The sequence below is a fragment of the Ammospiza caudacuta genome, chromosome 5 (genome assembly GCF_027887145.1).
Source record: "Ammospiza caudacuta isolate bAmmCau1 chromosome 5, bAmmCau1.pri, whole genome shotgun sequence".
Lineage (NCBI taxonomy): Eukaryota > Metazoa > Chordata > Aves > Passeriformes > Passerellidae > Ammospiza > Ammospiza caudacuta.
In genome coordinates, this window is record NC_080597.1 from 42,178,417 (window position 1) to 42,196,465 (window position 18,049).

At 36.7% G+C, this 18,049-nt stretch overlaps 1 protein-coding gene across 1 annotated transcript in view; it reads right to left on the reverse strand.

Moving 5' to 3' along the window:
* Positions 1–18,049, reverse strand: part of TRHDE (thyrotropin releasing hormone degrading enzyme) — a 205,094-nt gene that overhangs the window by 19,649 nt on the left and 167,396 nt on the right. Inside the window, exons 13-15 of the mRNA XM_058805431.1 lie at positions 7,507–7,654; positions 5,306–5,403; positions 4,707–4,814 (exon numbers count right to left, since the gene is read on the reverse strand). Of these exons, the coding sequence (XP_058661414.1) occupies positions 4,707–4,814; positions 5,306–5,403; positions 7,507–7,654 (354 nt within the window). The remainder of the gene's footprint in view (positions 1–4,706; positions 4,815–5,305; positions 5,404–7,506; positions 7,655–18,049) is intronic.

Consider the following 18,049-nt stretch of genomic DNA (forward strand, 5'->3'; position numbering starts at 1 on the left):
GAAATTTCAACATGGTTATATGGTTTCTACTCTGTATTCTTCTGAACATCAGCATGGAAGTTTCAAGGGTTTTCATTTTTCCAGTACAGGAGCAGCATATATCCCAATTTAAGACAGTGAAAATGATTGTTTTAAGATCACCATCAAGTCAGAAGTAAATACAGCCCTTCAAGCAATGTAATTTTAAAAAAAGACTAAAACTACTTAAATTCATTGATTACAACACTGCAAGACCTACTTTGAGGTCTAACCCCAGATCTTCAGTAGAAAGAAATAATGACTATTTTTTAACAACTGCAAGGATTAAAACATACCAATTCCTAAACCAGCACAACAAGATGTGTCCTTACAATCTCTTCTGCTTCTGATGCTATGTGTTTGCCTTGCTCCTTGTACAAACAAATTTCTTTCTCAGACTTCTTTTTTTTCCATTGCATTTTGCCCTGAAAAAGTGATCATAAGCAATACCACCTAAAGCCCCTTGCACACTAAGTATTTCTGGTATTTTTGGTGTTTCTGGTATTTCAGGTATTGAAGCTCCTTGTCCTTCAGATGAAGGCTCTCTCATCTTTAGACTGGAGAGCTGTATCATTTCTCTTGCTAATGAAATAAATTCCAGAGGCTGATCTGAAGCCACAAGAGGAAAGTGTGTTGCAGTATCTTAACACTGTCCCAAACACCTCGCAGACAGGTCATCAGGCTCGCGTTCTGCATTGGCACATACAGGGCTGAGGTATAAACCAAAGCACAGCAAACTGCTGGAATCTCAGCACTACTGCTTGAAATGGTGTTGAAGAGCAGTTGTGCTGGAAAAGAAAAGGAGCAGTCATTTTCCTGTTTTTTTCCTGACAACATTGAAAGGCATCTTTTGCAAGGACCCCATACTCTACGATTGCCATTTATGTACTCATTTGATATAGGTATCCTTCCTACTACCTGTAGTGCTGGACCCTAAGAGGGCCCACTCACACTTCAGAATCTCATGTTAAGAGGCTCTTCACAGCACAGTGGCTGCTGCCAGCTGCACTTCAGAGGCCCCTAAATCCCCCTGCAGGAAGCATAACTAAGCATCTGATTCTGCTCTATGAGCCAAGCATTCACAAATGAAGCAATACCTAAGTCACTTTAAAAATTCCAGTCTTCACAGCCTCTCAGCTGACTTCCACTTTCATGAATAGAGGCTAGTGTTGTAGATCACACATAAATTGGGATTTTTCACTAATTCCAGAAGAAAATCTGCAGCACTATAGCTGGAAATCTAAGTACTGTTTTTCAAACAGTACTGAAAATACAAGAAGAACTCTGCTCTTGCACCAAGAATGACCATTATTTTACTTGGTGAACAGTGGCAAATTATTTGCACAGTAAAGAGTATATAATTACAAAATGCCAACAGTATCTGATATCACGATTACTTCACTTTCGTATCATGAAGAGTAGATGGTAATTCATTTCTGGACCTACCAGATTGAATGTAATTACTAAAAACCACAGCAATTGTAAGCATATGCCAGTAAAACACAGATGTTACTGTATTACCTGACATTTCATCCAAAACCAAGTATTACAAGTAAAACATTTCAAAAGGACATCTAAAAAGTCATAGATTATTAATGTGGCTAAAAAAGTTATGAATGTTAGGATTTCTTCAGTATTATTAATAGCACATTCTCTCTTATAGTTATTTCAGCTTTAATTGCAGTAAATGCCAGGGAATCAAAAACCTCCCTTATATGATTTACTGATTGTGCATTTATGTGGTATTTAATATCATATTTTAATTTGATACTCACTTAATTTTCACTTGATTAAAATCTTGAGACACAAACATAATTTCACTGTCTCTACTGCTTTGAAAAATTTCTGTCATCTTCCAGAATAAAGTTTCTGGGCGGGAGGATGGGTGGTAATGTTGCAAATTAACCTTTATTTTTACTGTCACAGTGACACTCAAATTGTTTCTATATATAAAATATCTCTGAGCTCTCTGGAACTCTGTTTTTGCACTCTGGCTATTCAAACCCACCAAAACCAGGCTTTCTGCAACCATCAGTCAATTACATGGTCTTGTTTCAGAAAAGGGAATGGCAAACCCAACATTATTTGCTGATAAGGAATCGAACAGGCAAGGATACACAGAGTTTCTGTATCTGTCACCAACTTTCCTCACCAGTTTTCAGAAAAGTCTGGAGAAAGAGGACAGTGAGTTTCCCCTTCTTTGTGAGGAAGCAAGGTCTGAGGGAATCTTACAGGTTCTGAGGAGGCTGTTTGCAACAAATTCACAAGCAGCTGTTAAGGGCATCAAATTGAGCAAAACACTTGATTGATGACAAAGAATACAAACTAGTACCTCTTAGATATGCTCTATGCATATATTTTGTACTTATCTTGCCCTTTGCACTTGAGCTAGTTATTGCCTCTGAAGTGCTGAAAGAGGCAGAAGCATGACTCAAACACCATGCTAATTAAAATCTGATTGTGGAATCATTGGTTTCTTAGTAAAAAAGCAGGAAAAAGAGCCCTTGCTTTACTTTCAGGTTTCAGTCTGAGTTAGCTTAAACCGAGTAAAGGTGCTGTGGGATAGTTCTGATTCAACAGGATCTGAACATTCCTGAGAACACTGACAAACCCTATGAATGTTGTTCATTGTGTGAAAAACAAGCTGATTTTATGTTTACTGAGCTGCTATTACTAGTGGTGTTTGTAATGTTGTTTCAATGTAAGTAGATAGGAAATAAGTTTTGTACATATATTAGTTACATGCAGGATGTGAGACTGTTCTGAGAAAACTGGGAAATTCTGGGGCGCAGGACAGAACAAATCCTACAATCTTAAAAAATAAATAAAAGTGTGTCTCTATCTTCTTTGCCAGTTGTGCCCCTATTTATGAGCTGACTGTCAATCTCTATTCTGTAATTACATTATTTGCTGCAGCCATTCTTCAAAACTGTGCAGTTCCTTTGAGAAACACATTGCTTTAACTTAGTAGCTATTCTCCTCTGCCCTGCTGTGGTGCTTTTATCATAATACTCATGATAGGCTGGCAACCACAATCTTCTGCTACCAAAAATGGCCCCATTGAAAGGCTAAGATGAATCTTCAGACAGTTCCTTAAATTTATTCCTTTTCTCTCTTGCTACTCTTAGTAAAGCAGTAAGCTTGTGTTTTGTTATGTTTTTCTTTTCTGATGCCTCCTTTCTTAATCCTATTGGAAAGACACAGGCAGGTAGCTTTGCAGGGTGACAGCTTTTTAAACAGTGAATAATCTACTGCTGTGCATGCTAATAGGTAATGCTAGGTTTGATTAACTAATTTTGCAAATGAATATCTAAGTAAATTACTTTTGCAGACTGTTTCCAATGATTCTTTCTCTATAATTGCCTCTTTAAATAGCTTCATACTGATTGTTGCTGCTTATGATAAGAATTCATATAAAACCCTGGGGTATGTATTTCATAGTAAATATATCTGGTGTCACCTTACACAAGAAAACCTTCCACCTCACACACACCTTACTTAAAGGTATCCAGTAACAGTTTCAAGCTACTATTTTTCCAGATGTTTCAAAGTCATATAGGAAAGTAATTTCCTTTCCTGGTTGGTTTTAAAAGACACTTGGACACTTATGTTACTGAGTATGCCCATACAGGATTTTTAAAGATTACAAAGACAGACAGACAGAGATAAGTTAATTGCAAACAAACACTGATAAGTCCAAGAAATCTCTGAAAAATCCTGCTTACTTGTATGGCTAGAGAGATCTGATTCTTTTGACAAGCTAATACAAGACTGTGACTAAAAATGAGAGACTTTTTCTCTTATTTTTTTCTTTTCTATTTGAAAGTATAATATTCTCTTTAAAACCAAAATATTACGTCACTTATAAATGTATACAGTGTAAATATTTCACATAACCAGAAAATCCACTATTCTTTCTAAAGAAGTCGTGATCTTAACCTATACTCCCCACCGACCTCATTGTCCACAGATCACTACTTAAATATTTGAAATTTCAGTTATTTCATATTTCTTAGATGCTTGCCTTTAAAACATAAACTTCATACACAATCCATGGCCCATGTTCCTTTACCTCAGCTGAATAAACCTGTGTCTTGGCAGCCTAACTTACACATTTGTTGTCAAACCACTGCAGTGCTGCTTATGCTAAAGGCATCAACTGTAATATTATCTGCCCTCTGAAATCTTATACAAGCTTTTCCATGTATTCCTGAATCACATTAGTTTTCAAGTCTTCACCCTTAAATATTTTGTAACATTTCCCTCCAAAACATCTCCTTCCTTATTTCTCAGTCCTTCTGTCTCTAACTCCCATCACTTCTTTAAATGTTTAGCACCTTCTGCTCTCTTACCTCAACACAGGTTTCATGTTTGTCTGACAACAAGGTGTTCGCTCATCTTTCTTCCTTTAAATCATCCTTAAAACTTGCCTTCTCATCTTCTAGCACAGAATTATCCAACAGTAATTGACCGGGAGTGGGCAGAATCCCCTTCACCCACTCATATATGCAAAGTCAAATAATTTGTTCTGAAACCCCACAGACATTTTTAAATGACAGCCAGCAACCTCTGCTTCCTCCAGTAACAAACTTTGCAGAAGAGGGCACAGCAGAGAAGGCAGGCAGGAAAGGAAGAGCTGCACTGCCTGTCAGTAGGAGAGCTGTGAGATACATGTCAGCTCCACTTACCGGTTCCTATTGCTGGAAATCCAGTCTGAGATTAACGTTGCAGCCTGCTGGTGACAGTGTTTGTTCCCGAAGCTGCAGGCCAACATGATGACTTCCCGACGCAGCTCTCTGGCCAAATTAAAGAAAGCAAGAAGGCTGCTTTAACAAATGTGTTTGAGTGTTTGAAAAAAATACTTCTTATAACAAGTGACAGCAACCAGTAGTTGGGCAACATATCAAAGACAATCTGGCTTTAGAAATCTCAGCGTTAGTTTAATGCCTGCAACAACTAAAGAAAGGTCATGGATCAAAACCAGCCCCCATTTACACTTAGGCACTCTTCCCGACCTCTGTGGACACATAAGTACAAGTTCTTAGAAATCCTCAGCAATCAGATATTAAGCTGGGGCTTAGGAAATCATGTTCTCCCAACTTAAGAAAGAAGAATTCATCTTACAGCATGTTTGTACTTTCCCTGCAACCCAGAATGGAAAAAAACAGAGGGGTGACAGAGCTAAGGAATTACAATTGATTATGCTAAACATTACTAATTTTTAGGAGGGTGCATTTCTATAATTATATTTCTCAAATAATCAATAAAAAGGTAAATATAACAGTACTCATGTTGGTATGATGCTTGAACAAGTGATTTGTTTAAATTGTTTGTTGGCCATCCAAGCTTCAGATACATTGATGCCACTTGTCTTAAAATATATTCCTGAGGAGAAAAAGAAAAGTACATTTAACGTTAAAAATAATTTATTTTACTTGAAACTGAAATACTGCTGACTAGTGAGGTCTGGTCTCTCTTTGGACCCTCAAATAATGTCCAACTCCAAAGACTTAGCAAAGCTACTTGTCCACTTACAATCTTCCTTCACTGCTATAGTAAGAAGCAGTATCTAGACGAGCTACTTGATTAGATGCCTAGTATAAGACAATTTATTGTTATAAAATCCATTAATTTATCCAAAAGTTTATCACATGCTACTTTGAACTCACAATGCACAGCTGAAAAATTACAAGGGTGTCAATAGCTTAATTTCTACTTTGTGGCCAATCTTGACTACACCTTACATGTTCACTTTTAAAAGAACTCTGTTTTAATATCCATAACCGTGGTCAAAACATTATGTGAGTACAGTCAATTGACTTCAGAATATGCAACAATGTGGCTGCAAATAAGCTCTGTAAACTTAATGACACTCTGCTTTAAGTTTAGGCTCCTGGTATGCTTAAGGAACAAAACAAGCACAAGATATATTTTAGCAACTTCTACTTTTCACACAGACAACATATTTACATATTCTGACCAGTTTTGAAGAAAACCATTGTCTGTGTATTCAGTGTAATCTTTTTCCAGTGGAATTCACCAATTTGAAAAAGAGAACTAAGATATACAGAACTGCATAGGAGAGCATCTATTTTATTATTACAGATGCATAGGCATGTATATATGTCAACACAAAAGAAGATTCATACTGCAGCTTTCTCTAGCAGATATGTTATTCTGTGACTAAAAAGACTTTTTATTTTCTCTGCTATCACCTCAGCTTTCAAAACTCCCATCAGTAGTGATAAAACATAACCCAGCTGTGAATTTTACTGGTTTTATTTATTAAAATTGTGTTTTCTTTATACAACCAGGTTTAAAAGTGAAATAGCAATGGCAGACTCCCAAGAATTTTTCTTTACAGTTAATAGCAGACTAAATATGAAAATTATTTCAACTGCATTTTACATTAAGGCTCTGGTTTATATGTAGGCCTTAGCATATGTTTTACAAAAATAATCTTCCATGTCATCAGGTAACTCTGTGTATATGTATGCGGTGTGTGCATGTGTGTTTATCTATATATCTACATTTGTATTAACATCTACATATATACATACAGTCACTTCTAATTTTCTTCTCTCTAAGCATGGTGTCTATGGTCACATACACACAAATATGCATTTAAGAAGCAAAAAGCATCCTTAGGCATTTCAGGCTTTAAAAAGCTCCTTCATTTGAAGGCTTTACAACATTACATAAAGCTACCGTATGCTGGCTGTTGAAAATATGTAGACTACATAAAATTCATAGTGAATAAAAACCCCAAGAGTTCATAATTGTCACTGGCTGCAGTCAAATCTGTGTACTTCATAAACCATGCTTCATTGTAGCTACAGCTAAATGTTAAAATATTTGCCATGTCTATCTTAATTATCTACTATGAGCTGTTACTGCTGTCCCTTTGGACACAATTATGAATGGGCTTTTGACTCAACGGTGATCTAATTCTTGTTAATTAAGGTAACTGCATTGAATTCACCATGGATTTTGGGATGAAATAATGACTGCAAATGTTTGCTTCAGTTGCATGTATTCTGCTCAGTTGTGCCTACATTTGCTGTTCTTGCTGATCTTGGGCATCCACCTAAATATCACCATGGGGCTCCTCGAAAGAGAAAATCTGGCAATAGAATACTTTGACTCTTCTAAGTGAAATACTTTATTTGTCATAACATTTTACACAAGGGATAATTACCTTTCCTTCTTCTAGTCATATATGCCTCAAACAACAGTTATCACTGTTCAATTGCAAATGAACCAAAGCTTGATAATCGCTATGTTTAAATAAAAAGTAATTAAGATGAAAGTTAATATCCCTAGGTCATTAACAGTATCTCCCTGGGGAACAGTTCAAATCTTGGCAATAAAATGAGAGAATAAGAGGCAAAAGGAAGAAAGGCAGGAAGGACAGACAGACGGAGAGAGTAAGTGGAAGAAAGACAGGAAGAACTGGAGGAAGAAAGAAAGGAAGACTGTATCTCTTACATTGAAGATATTGTAGTTTTCTGTACGGTCCAACAATTTATCTAGAGGATAAAGAGCTCGGCTGGCAGCATGCCAAGGCAGAAAATCCTTTTCCTCTGAAAGGTACCTCATAATCTCCAAAGGAATATTCTGAGGCAAATAACCAGCTCTGCACAATAAAAGAAGTTAGTACTAAATTGGTTTTCAGAAAATGAGCATAAACAATTTCTTTTTTCTCAAATGAAATTAAAATGAAGAAAAACATAATAAACTCATCACATTTTAATGACATAAAAATCAACCTTATAAAATACCAGCAACTTGCAGTCTCTCCCAACACAGAGAAGCATACTGACTTGATGAAGTAAGGTATGAACACACATGAAAGAAAACCAGACAAGCTATCCCTACTTTGAACCAATTCCTGTGGCTATGAAAGACATGAATGAAAAGTAATTGCCTTTAAGGAAAAGAAATCAAAAAATATCCAAAACAAAAGGAAGGTGCTACATTGTTGATTTGTCAGACAGAAAGCTGTCTGCATAAAATCAACAACCAAAGGCATTTTGCTTGAGAAAACATTTCTACTGACCATCAGCAATTGAAAATAACTGGGGCTGAAGAAAAAGCTTTAGTGTTATTCTCCTCAGTCTTTTCTCTCTCCTCTAGAACTTCCTTGTCTTCTATCCACCTTAAGTCACTTTGGAAGGACTTATCCAGTGACATCACTTTGGTTCAGGATGTTCCAGCACTTTGCATACAAATTACGGATTTTTTTTTTAGGTGTTTATAAATAAACCAGCTAAAATTTTGTCCCATTTTTGCAATCATAAAAGACCTCCCCCTGCATGGGAAAGAGTGTACAGGGGGATACAGGAAGGGTTCTGAAATAATAGCATTACATGTAAAATGCAATACAGACACAAGAATTTGAAAGGTACTTTAAAAAGCCAATACAGAAAATGCCTAGCTTTAGCTTTTGCTCTCACTTTTTTTTTTCAGAACAGCACTTTTTTCTTAATTATCCAGACTGCAGAAACAAAGTGCAACCCTGTGGGTGTGAACCTTCCAGAAACAAGTTGTCTATTCTTCTCCTAATGCAGGTGTTTAAATCCAAAAGGAGTTAACTGTCTGCCTAGAGAGGAGATATTGATTCTCTTTTCATTAAATAGTTAAAATCAGCAAGGTAGATTCCACAAAGTTCAATTTATTAGGCTACAGTATAATATAGCTTCATAGACTAGGTTTTCTCCTTCACTGCACATGTTCCCTTAATTTCCATCAATGTGGAAGAAATGCAAGCATATAGCAAACAAATAATATTACACACATTAGTACAGAAATTAACCATTTCATACATGTTAATATAATTTTTTATCTCTGCTGTAATAACATGTAAAAACTGCCTCACTGCTTGAAATAGTTTGTTTCCTTGCAATGTGCACCACATCTTGCAGACCTTCATTTTTTACACTCTCTGTTGGAAGAATTACACTCTGTTCCCTTCATGTTCTCAGGAAAAAAGTGAGTGAGTTCATGTAACAGATTTCAAAAGTATCTATCCCACCCTCCAGTCTGCTTTATGTCATTTTTGTCCACATTTTATCAGCTCTGTTTTCAACTCTGGTTCCAGCACATACTCAAGCACGAAAAACAAGATCACTTAAGGCGCCCACTGTGCCAAGTGAGGAACTGAGCAGATATGAAATGAAAATGGTAAAGCATCTAGAGTAGGCAGTGGACAAAGTCCAATGCATCTGAAGATAGAAGGCTACTCCATTTTATAGGTCTTGTTTCTGAATCAGTAGAGTATCATTAAGAAGAGTTCTATGTCTTAATACTTTGTAAAGATTTCTAAACATAATTAATGGAGCCAGAAGCGTATTGGACTGACTGCATTTAAAAATCTTGGAGGTAATGTTAGCAAAGAGGTACACTAGCCTAAAGTGGCATATACATCATAAGTTTCTAACAGAATTTCTGTTTAATTTACTGATAATGTGGTTTAATTAAAAAGTGTGGAGTAAGGAACAAGAGAAATAGCTCTAGGAAACATGCTGCTTAGGGAATAAATAGATTGATGTTTATTATAGCTGCACTAATGGACATTTCAGTTCATGTTTTGAAATTAAATTTACCTACACTAAGTACAGAAAGGAAATCAACACTGCGAAACAAACAGATAATTTCTTTTTAAGCTTAACTTCTCCATAAAGACATGAGTGAAGTCAGAGATTGATCTCTTATTCCTGAGCTCAGAGTTTCCTGGTGAGTTTCAAAATCATGATTCTTGGATGACAATAGTCACCCATAATCTTCACAACACCTGTTACTCTCATCTCTCACTCACTTATAACTTCCAAATTTATCAGACTATTCAATTATGTCTGTCTCACCCCATGACTCTCACTTTTCCTATTGTTTCCGTGAGACTACTGCGCAACTTACACGAACAGACTGTGGCAAAGTTAGCTTTTTTTCCTGTTTATTCCTGACCCTCCTTTCCTTTCTGGGTATGACCCTAGAAGAGCTCATGCCCAGTGTCATCAGGATCACCCTCTCAACCCCACATCAACCAATTGGTCCTAAGAGAAGGGATGGGGATGAAGGGAGATGAACGACTCTTGGGGATGAAGGAAGATTGTTGTCATTATTAAATAAATGACAACAAATTCATCGCTTCAGATAATGGTTTAGAGGAAAAGTGGTGATGGCTGCTCAACTGATGTTAAACTCTTGAGTCAGCACATGCTGGGCAGTCCAGATGCTAAGATGAACCTTTGAGAGAACTTTAGCAGAGACATTCCTCAAATCCTTTGACAGTGGCAGTTAAGACAGCAACTTTCCTGAAGAAAACGTAAGTGCTTCAGGAACATCGCCTTGTCAGAATGTTCTTTGTACTTTCCACTATTTTATTTCATGGATGCCCACAGAAAATCATGATAGCCCTATTCTTTTACCCTAGTCATTAAGCCACGTTTATGAACTTTTTACTCCATATACACTGCACTCCTAGACTATTTGGCATTAAATAGCTTCTGTCAAGAGGTAGTACGTACATTTATTGTTTCACCTTTTTCATAAAAAGTGGTATATAATAAATTATAAATTATTAACTATATACTACAGTTTTCATAACTTGAGGAGTATTTTCATTCAAAAAAAAAATCTAAAAAACCAAAAAGGAAAGATTTTAGTAAGGGTAAGGCCAAAACACTAAGGCTGCTAATTTTTACATTCATAGTTGAGAAAATAGGATATAAAGAAAAACTCTCACCCTAAACTATAAAAGGTATAAACTGTGTATAAGAAGTCCAAAAATTCAGATCACAGATCTAGGACCTGTGGGAAGCATCCCAGGAGGTAACATGACTACCATGACAACCAGGTCAGCAGAAGACAGAACCTCGATAAAGCAGTGTGACTGTGTGGTCACAGAATATTAGAGCTATGCTCTAATATTCTGCATCTTCACAAAGCACAACAACTGGTTTCTTAAATTCTGTATTTTAGTACAGCCTCAGTCTCAGTCTACACTAAAAGCTTGTCCAGTCCTAAGAGAAACTTCAAGACTCCTCTTTCCCAGGGAATACTGCATTCAGCAAGATGCACTGGGCTCACTTGAACAGTGGCAAACCAGACAAACGATGCTGGCATGATTCTAGGATTCTCCTTCACTAACCTCAAAAAACTAGGTTCAAAGATGGTTATATAGGATCTGGTCAGCAAAAGCATTTCTGGAGTAGGACAATAACCAAAATGAGGGTAAAAGGCAGAACAGAAAATGAACCTGTTCTATGCTTCTCTGTGAAATCTGTTTGAAAAACACCAATCTGTGGAAATGTTAAACAGAAATGTTTCACAATCATTTTAGCAATAATAAAAAACCTAAAAATATCAACCTTCCCATCAAAAGCAAAGCTGTAAAATAATTTCCCTGACACATAATTGCCTAGAAATATTCACTCAATAGTACTACAGAGTGTAAGGCTAGTACATACTGTACACATGCAGCTTGACTTATTACTCTCTCTTTCAAGAAAGTCGCTGGAAGGTCAATGATAGAAATCCTTATTTTTCTTGTGTCTTTTTAGCCATCAATCATATTGCTATCTTTAAGTCCAGCAAAATTACTATCAGATATTGCCTGTCAAAGTCCAAATGCGTAAGCGACAGGGCTAAGAGAGAAGGTTCTTTTCTAGCCTAGTCATCTTGGAGGAAAATCGAAATATTGTCTGTCATTAGGGGAAGAACTGATTATGAGCTATACTGAAACGAGGTGACAAGCATAAATGTCACAGAAATGCTGTGATGTCCAATCTTATGTCTAGTCTGAAACAGGCTCAGTTTTTTGTAGGTATGTCTACAGTAGCCAACTGGGAATCTTAGCAAGCATGTATTTCTTCCTTTAAAAAATTACATAGAGGAAGAATCTGGGATAATTTTGGCAAGCATTTTAACAGATAAATTAGTTAATCAAACAGTGTTTGTGGAGAGTTTAGTTCAAGCATGGCTTAAAGAAAAAGGCCATGAAGGCATACACTTGAGAGAAAAGTAAAAGGTAGTTGTAAAGCAGTTCCAAAAGCAGTTCCCAGGCTTGATTTCTATAAACAATTAGGCTCTCTCATGCATCACTTTATAAACAATAAGGTTCTCAGGCAGTCTTCCCATAACAAGCAAAACACCCTCTCTAGGAAAAGATGGCACCCTGGGAACAGATATGGAAGTTTTGGGAACCTTTCATATCACAGTGGGAACGCTAGTTCTGTTTTTAATAAACAATCATAGGTATTGTAAAACAAAAGGAGTGGTTAGAGTTTTCTCTGTTAACCTATCGTGAGCTTGGATTTTGCAATATGCATGAAGTTAATTAACACTGTTATATAAAGTGACTGATCGATCAATAAATCGGAGTTCGATGCATCAACTGGATGGTCATCTCCCCTTCACTTCAATAAGTGTTGATACCTAAACAGTGGCTGAAAGCATACTGATGTTCAGGTAAAACACTTCTCAAGGGCAAGGTTAAAAAGTTTACAAAATTTCATCTATAGTGCCTGGAATTAAAAGAGCCTTAAGAACTCATCTAGTGTCTTCCTACCCAAAGCAGATTCATACCAGTGCCATTCCTGACAGATTTTTATTTTTTTATATAGACCTCTAGCAATGGATATCCTAGGAACACTACTATTTCAGTACTGTTCTGTCATGAGGAGATAAGAATATCATAGTTCTGCTCTTTTGCCCTGTAAATATTCATAGAAGAGTACCAACAGATCTATTTCATGTTATATATAAAATTATTTGTGGTTTACATATCTTCAGTATAAACTATGAAAAGCAGACATCCCTCTTAACAGTATTTCAGATTAGAGAGTTTTGATCTGACATCATGGGTCATGCAGAAAGCAGCCTAGACTAAAAACAGCCTCTACAAGCCCTCTCTAATCCAACTTTCCCCATACTGAGTCATTTGAAACACATGACTACAAAAGCAAAATTTAACCAAAAAGATCACATTTTGATATGCTTCATTGCTTTATCAATTTCTACGTAACTGTCCTAACTCCATCAGTTTACCACCACGTGAATCATTCTGTAGCCACCACAACACACAAGAACATGTGTTAGAAACACAGCACCACATGAGTTTTGTCTTGCTATCTAAGTTCCTGATTTCATAGTTGCCTGCCAAACTGAACAGGAGAACAGGAGAACAGGAACGTGGACTGGCAAAAAGATCTGGTTTAGTTATTAGACAGATTACCTCTATATAAACATCCTGGTTCAGCAGGTTTTTCATGCCAAAGGAGACTGCTGATGAACTGTATTGAAAATGTGGTCTATCATTTTTATGGAAGGACAGAGGTGGAAAAAGATTTTCCAGAACTTATATTTAAGTATTATGTGGTTTATGATATCATATCATATAATATCATAAGCACCAGTGCTTAGCAAGGTACTATCCTTCTTACACTGAAGAAGTTGCTACAGTAGCCATTGCTAAAGAGAAAAGTGGTAATGAAGAGAAAAAGAAAGTACTGAACATGGTAGTGGCATATCCCTCACAAATAATTCCCAATAAAAATTTCATGGCAATCAAAAATAATCTTTAAATTACATGAGGTTTTAATGAGTCAGATAAAAGCAGAAGATCTAGATTATATTATGAAACATCAGTGTGTACTCAACTGCATTCTGACCTTGATTTGTTCTTTACACTGAGCCACTGAACTTATGGACAGATCCCAGCACATTCATTTTCCCCTTAGGGACAAAGTACCAAATGGTAGTGTAATTGCCAAGGGAAAATTATTACTCTGTTCTGAATTATTTCTATCATAAATCCAGCAGCAGTCAAACAGACTCTGTCACAAAAACGACAGGGTTGCCGTACAGTGATGAGAGTCCCACATACAAGGGCACCATAAATCCTTTAGTCCCACCACCCAACAAAGACATTATAAGTCATGTGTTTAAATCAAAATTAGAAAATCCAAGCTGGCAGCAAACTGGTCTGCATTACAGAAACAATGAAAATGAGGTGATTTACTTGCTGCTGGTTTAAAACTCACCCTGCCTTGTCTTGTTTCTCAGAAATGTGTAAAACATGACTAGCTTTTTGTCTGGGTAATTTTGAAGGGGTAAAATGCAGCTCTTCAGAACACAGATGTGCAACTCAGATTAACATCAGTTCTGTTTCTGTGCATGTGCAATATATGAATAATTAGACTATACTCATTAACTCCTAGAGACGGTTTAAAGCAAGTTAGGATTCTTAACAGTTGATTCATTCTTTTATCTTAACAGTCAGGCGTGTGGAATAGAATAACTCAGAGAAACTTGGCACCAATGAACATCCACATATAACTTTATCTGCCTTTTTCATTTTTTCAGGACCTATCAAGGACTAGTGTCTCTACCAATGTATTCAGGATATTCTTGTCCACAGTACTTTAACAGCAATTCCTTGATAGCTGAGTAAGAACATGTACGTTGAACCTTGACATGTCAAAAAAGCTTTGGGCAAGGCAACTCATAGAGCTGGGAAATTAACTCTTGTAGTCACAGACATCCCCTTCAACTCCAGCAGGGCTAGAAGTCAACGAATTAAAAAACTTAAGATGACTGGTACCATGTTCAAACACAGAAGCTGCAGAAAGAATGTTTTATCATAGAAATGGACAATCTGTAAAAAAGGCCCTGTGATCTCCAGTATCAAAGAATAATCTGCCTCATACTTCCCTCCCAGGACTGAGCTGACTTTACATCAGGACCATGTAAGGACTTTATTTTTCTAAGATGCCAAAGTGACTTGATGGAGACATTATGATCTGTACCAGCTATGGACCTCCACATAAACAGGAGAGGAATGCATATCTGCTCTTTGATGAATACAACAGCAATTTTTGGCTTACAAGATCATTTTAAGAACTACATTTAGTTAGCATTCAATGTCTCCAACATTAAAAGATTCAGAGAGTAAGACAGTTTGAAGTGAAGCCTGCTTCTTATTATGCTTTCTCACATGCTAAATATTTAAGGACTCTTCAAGTGACATTCAACTCCCCACAAGTGCATTTGAAGCATCCTACAAAGAATAGTTCAAATTCAATGCAATTATCGGAGTATTATGTGGCTTAAATTATCTTGCACAGTTTTAGAGTTGCCACATAAGCAAAGACTAATATTAATTTCAATTACTCACCTCTGTTGAAAACAGAAGAAAACCTCAAATTTAAACCCCTCTATGCTTGTAAAAAAATTCCTTCAAATTGTAGTTCACAATCTCTCCTTTCCTCTTCTTCTCCATATGAAAGAAAAATGAATTTAAAAGGAGAAATACAAGAAGAAAAGGAATAATCTAGCTGCTAAAAATTAAGGCTATGCAATAAGGTATGTCATGTTTTTCATCATCATGAAACCATGATTTTTGAGAAGTATGTAATTCACAGGGTTACATTAAGTAAAGAAATTTGAATCTATTTCAGGGGCTAATAGACATCAATTTCAGATGACTCAATTATTATAAATGTTATTTATTTTCTTTCTCGGTGATTTTTGTTGGGAAGGGTAGAATGAAACAGCTCTTCTATTCATTAAGTTGTCAACAGGTGATGATATCTATGAGAGCATGTTTGAGCAGAATCAAAATTGAATTAGTTTATTACTATGCAGAATACTTTTTCAACACTCCCTGTCTGCCTGGTCTAATGTTTATAATTTGCATATCAGTCACCCAAGTGAAATATGTGTTTAAAAGCTAGAAACTTCATATGGACAGCACAGAATTCCGATCCTGAAAACACACACATACAATCCATATTTTGTTTGCCACAATATCTGCAGAATTGGATATTCCTTTTCTAAAAGCAATTCCCAATAAACATATTTATAATAAAAGATTCTCTGAAATTCTCTTAAATCCTCACCTATTCTCTTATCTCCACTTTGCAGAGAGGAAGAAGACACAAACAATTTAAGTTATTTTACTAAGATGACCTAGGAAGACTACAGCAGAAACAGCATCCCAGGTTACTTCAGTCCCTATGCCTTAGTCATAACACAGTCCTTCCTGTCATTTATTGCTTGATTTCTGGATAGAGAAAAACACACTTCTAGCCAGATAGGAAGGTGCTAATCTATTACAACATTGCAGGAGACAGAGCATACATGAACAAAGACCAGACCTCCTCTAGACAACAATCTTGGTCAACAGCTATCAGATAAGCTCAAAAGTAGGATAATTTCTGAGAGGCAATGGTGCAGTCAGATCAAAACAGGAGGCAAAGCAGTGACTAGCCTGTCAGACTTCTTTCTTTATGCTAGTGAGGCATCAGTCTTGTCTTTTATAACTACAAAAGTTGGCTTATGCCTTCATTCATATACCCTTTGCTGATGCTAGGAAAGTCAAGGTATTTAGCACCTCCAGCTTCTCAGAGTGCCTTGATTTTGCTACCTTAACCAATGTAGCAGAAGGATCTTTTGCTCTGCACACTAGGGAGATATTTCCACTGTAGGTCTGTCAGACCCATAGAAAGGTAAGTAATCGGGTTCTGGCGTAAGGGGTCAAAAAGCTGCTTGTGTTGAGAGGACAGCTGAAGGAGGTAGAGACTAGGGCTGATCAGACTGCTGTGGGGAAGAAAAAGGGCTATGTAAATGATATGAAGTCCCAGGGAATGGATGTATGCTTGCTATGAGAAGATTGGGTTCCCAAAGAATGCAACAGGTTTTGAGGCTGTACAAAAACTTCCCCCTACCCCACCCACACATATTCCTCAAGCCAAGCCGTATTTGCAGCTCTTAGCTCTGTTTCCAGTACTTGAAGTTGCAAAGAAGCCTTCAGCAAGCTCCACTCATTAATTCCTCTTCTTCTTTAACCTCAGACTCCAGTGTTTTTTGAAGCATAATTCAGCATAATTCAGCATAATTCTGGTTCAATTAATACTCACAAAACAAATTTCAGATACTGTTCCCTTGCACTCTCACTACACAGCAGCCCCTGGCAGCTGCACTGCAAAATGATACATCCATACCAAGCTGACTCCAGAGACCAGCTTGAACTCTGAGACTAAGACTATGTGGTAAAAAGAGAATGAGTTAACACCATTAGCTAAAAATAACTCTGTCACTCCCTTGAAACCAGAGTCAAGTCTTCCTGATAGTTCATTCTGGGTTTGGCTAAGAATAGAGTTAATGTAGCTTACAGGACAAAACAATTACTGCTATAATTAATCAGAAGTACCAGAAATAATTTTGGCAAATTTTGCTGGGATATGACTAGACCAAGACCTTCCCTCTGCACCAAACACTTTGCAGTGAGATCTACGGGATTGGTTGTAGTACATGCTGAAGAGCCTTCAACTTCTTCCCTGATTCTCAGCAGGTATTTGTATCTTTCAAGACACTCTCACACCAACAGCACCAACGCTTTCCTGGAATGTGCTGTACAATTTGCTTTACTGCCTTTAGCTATGTAACAGGATCAGATGCACAAATTACACACATACTACAAAAGCAGAATTGGCTTTTAGTGTGCTTAGTTGCAGGAATTGCTTTGGTTCCTCTTGTTACAAACACATGCAAATGTTAGCTGAAATATGTATGGCCACATAAAGCAGATACCAATGCTGTGATATGTCACAAAACATACGGACTGACATGCAGCATATGGAATGAATTATAGCTACCTTAAAACAATTGAAACTTTCTATTTTCTCTAAAAAAGGCACATCTACTTTGGCCCATTGAGAGAGTATTTATGTCAAAAGAAACCAAACAACTTCTGTTGGAAACCATATGTAAATCAATTGCTAGTGAACCATCACCAAAATTTGCCTGACAGTGAATAAGAGTTACTATGGCATCTGCTGAAATAATTCAGATGAGGCCTCATTTATTAAAACAGTAAATCTATACCACTATTAATCAAGCGTGATACAAAGTATTGATCTATAACTCCCTTAGCTCATACTCAGAGGCACTAATTAAGGGAGCTGCATAACACATCTTGTTTTCTTCAGAGCTGAACTATTAGAAAATGCAATCATGAGTAAAGATGAAG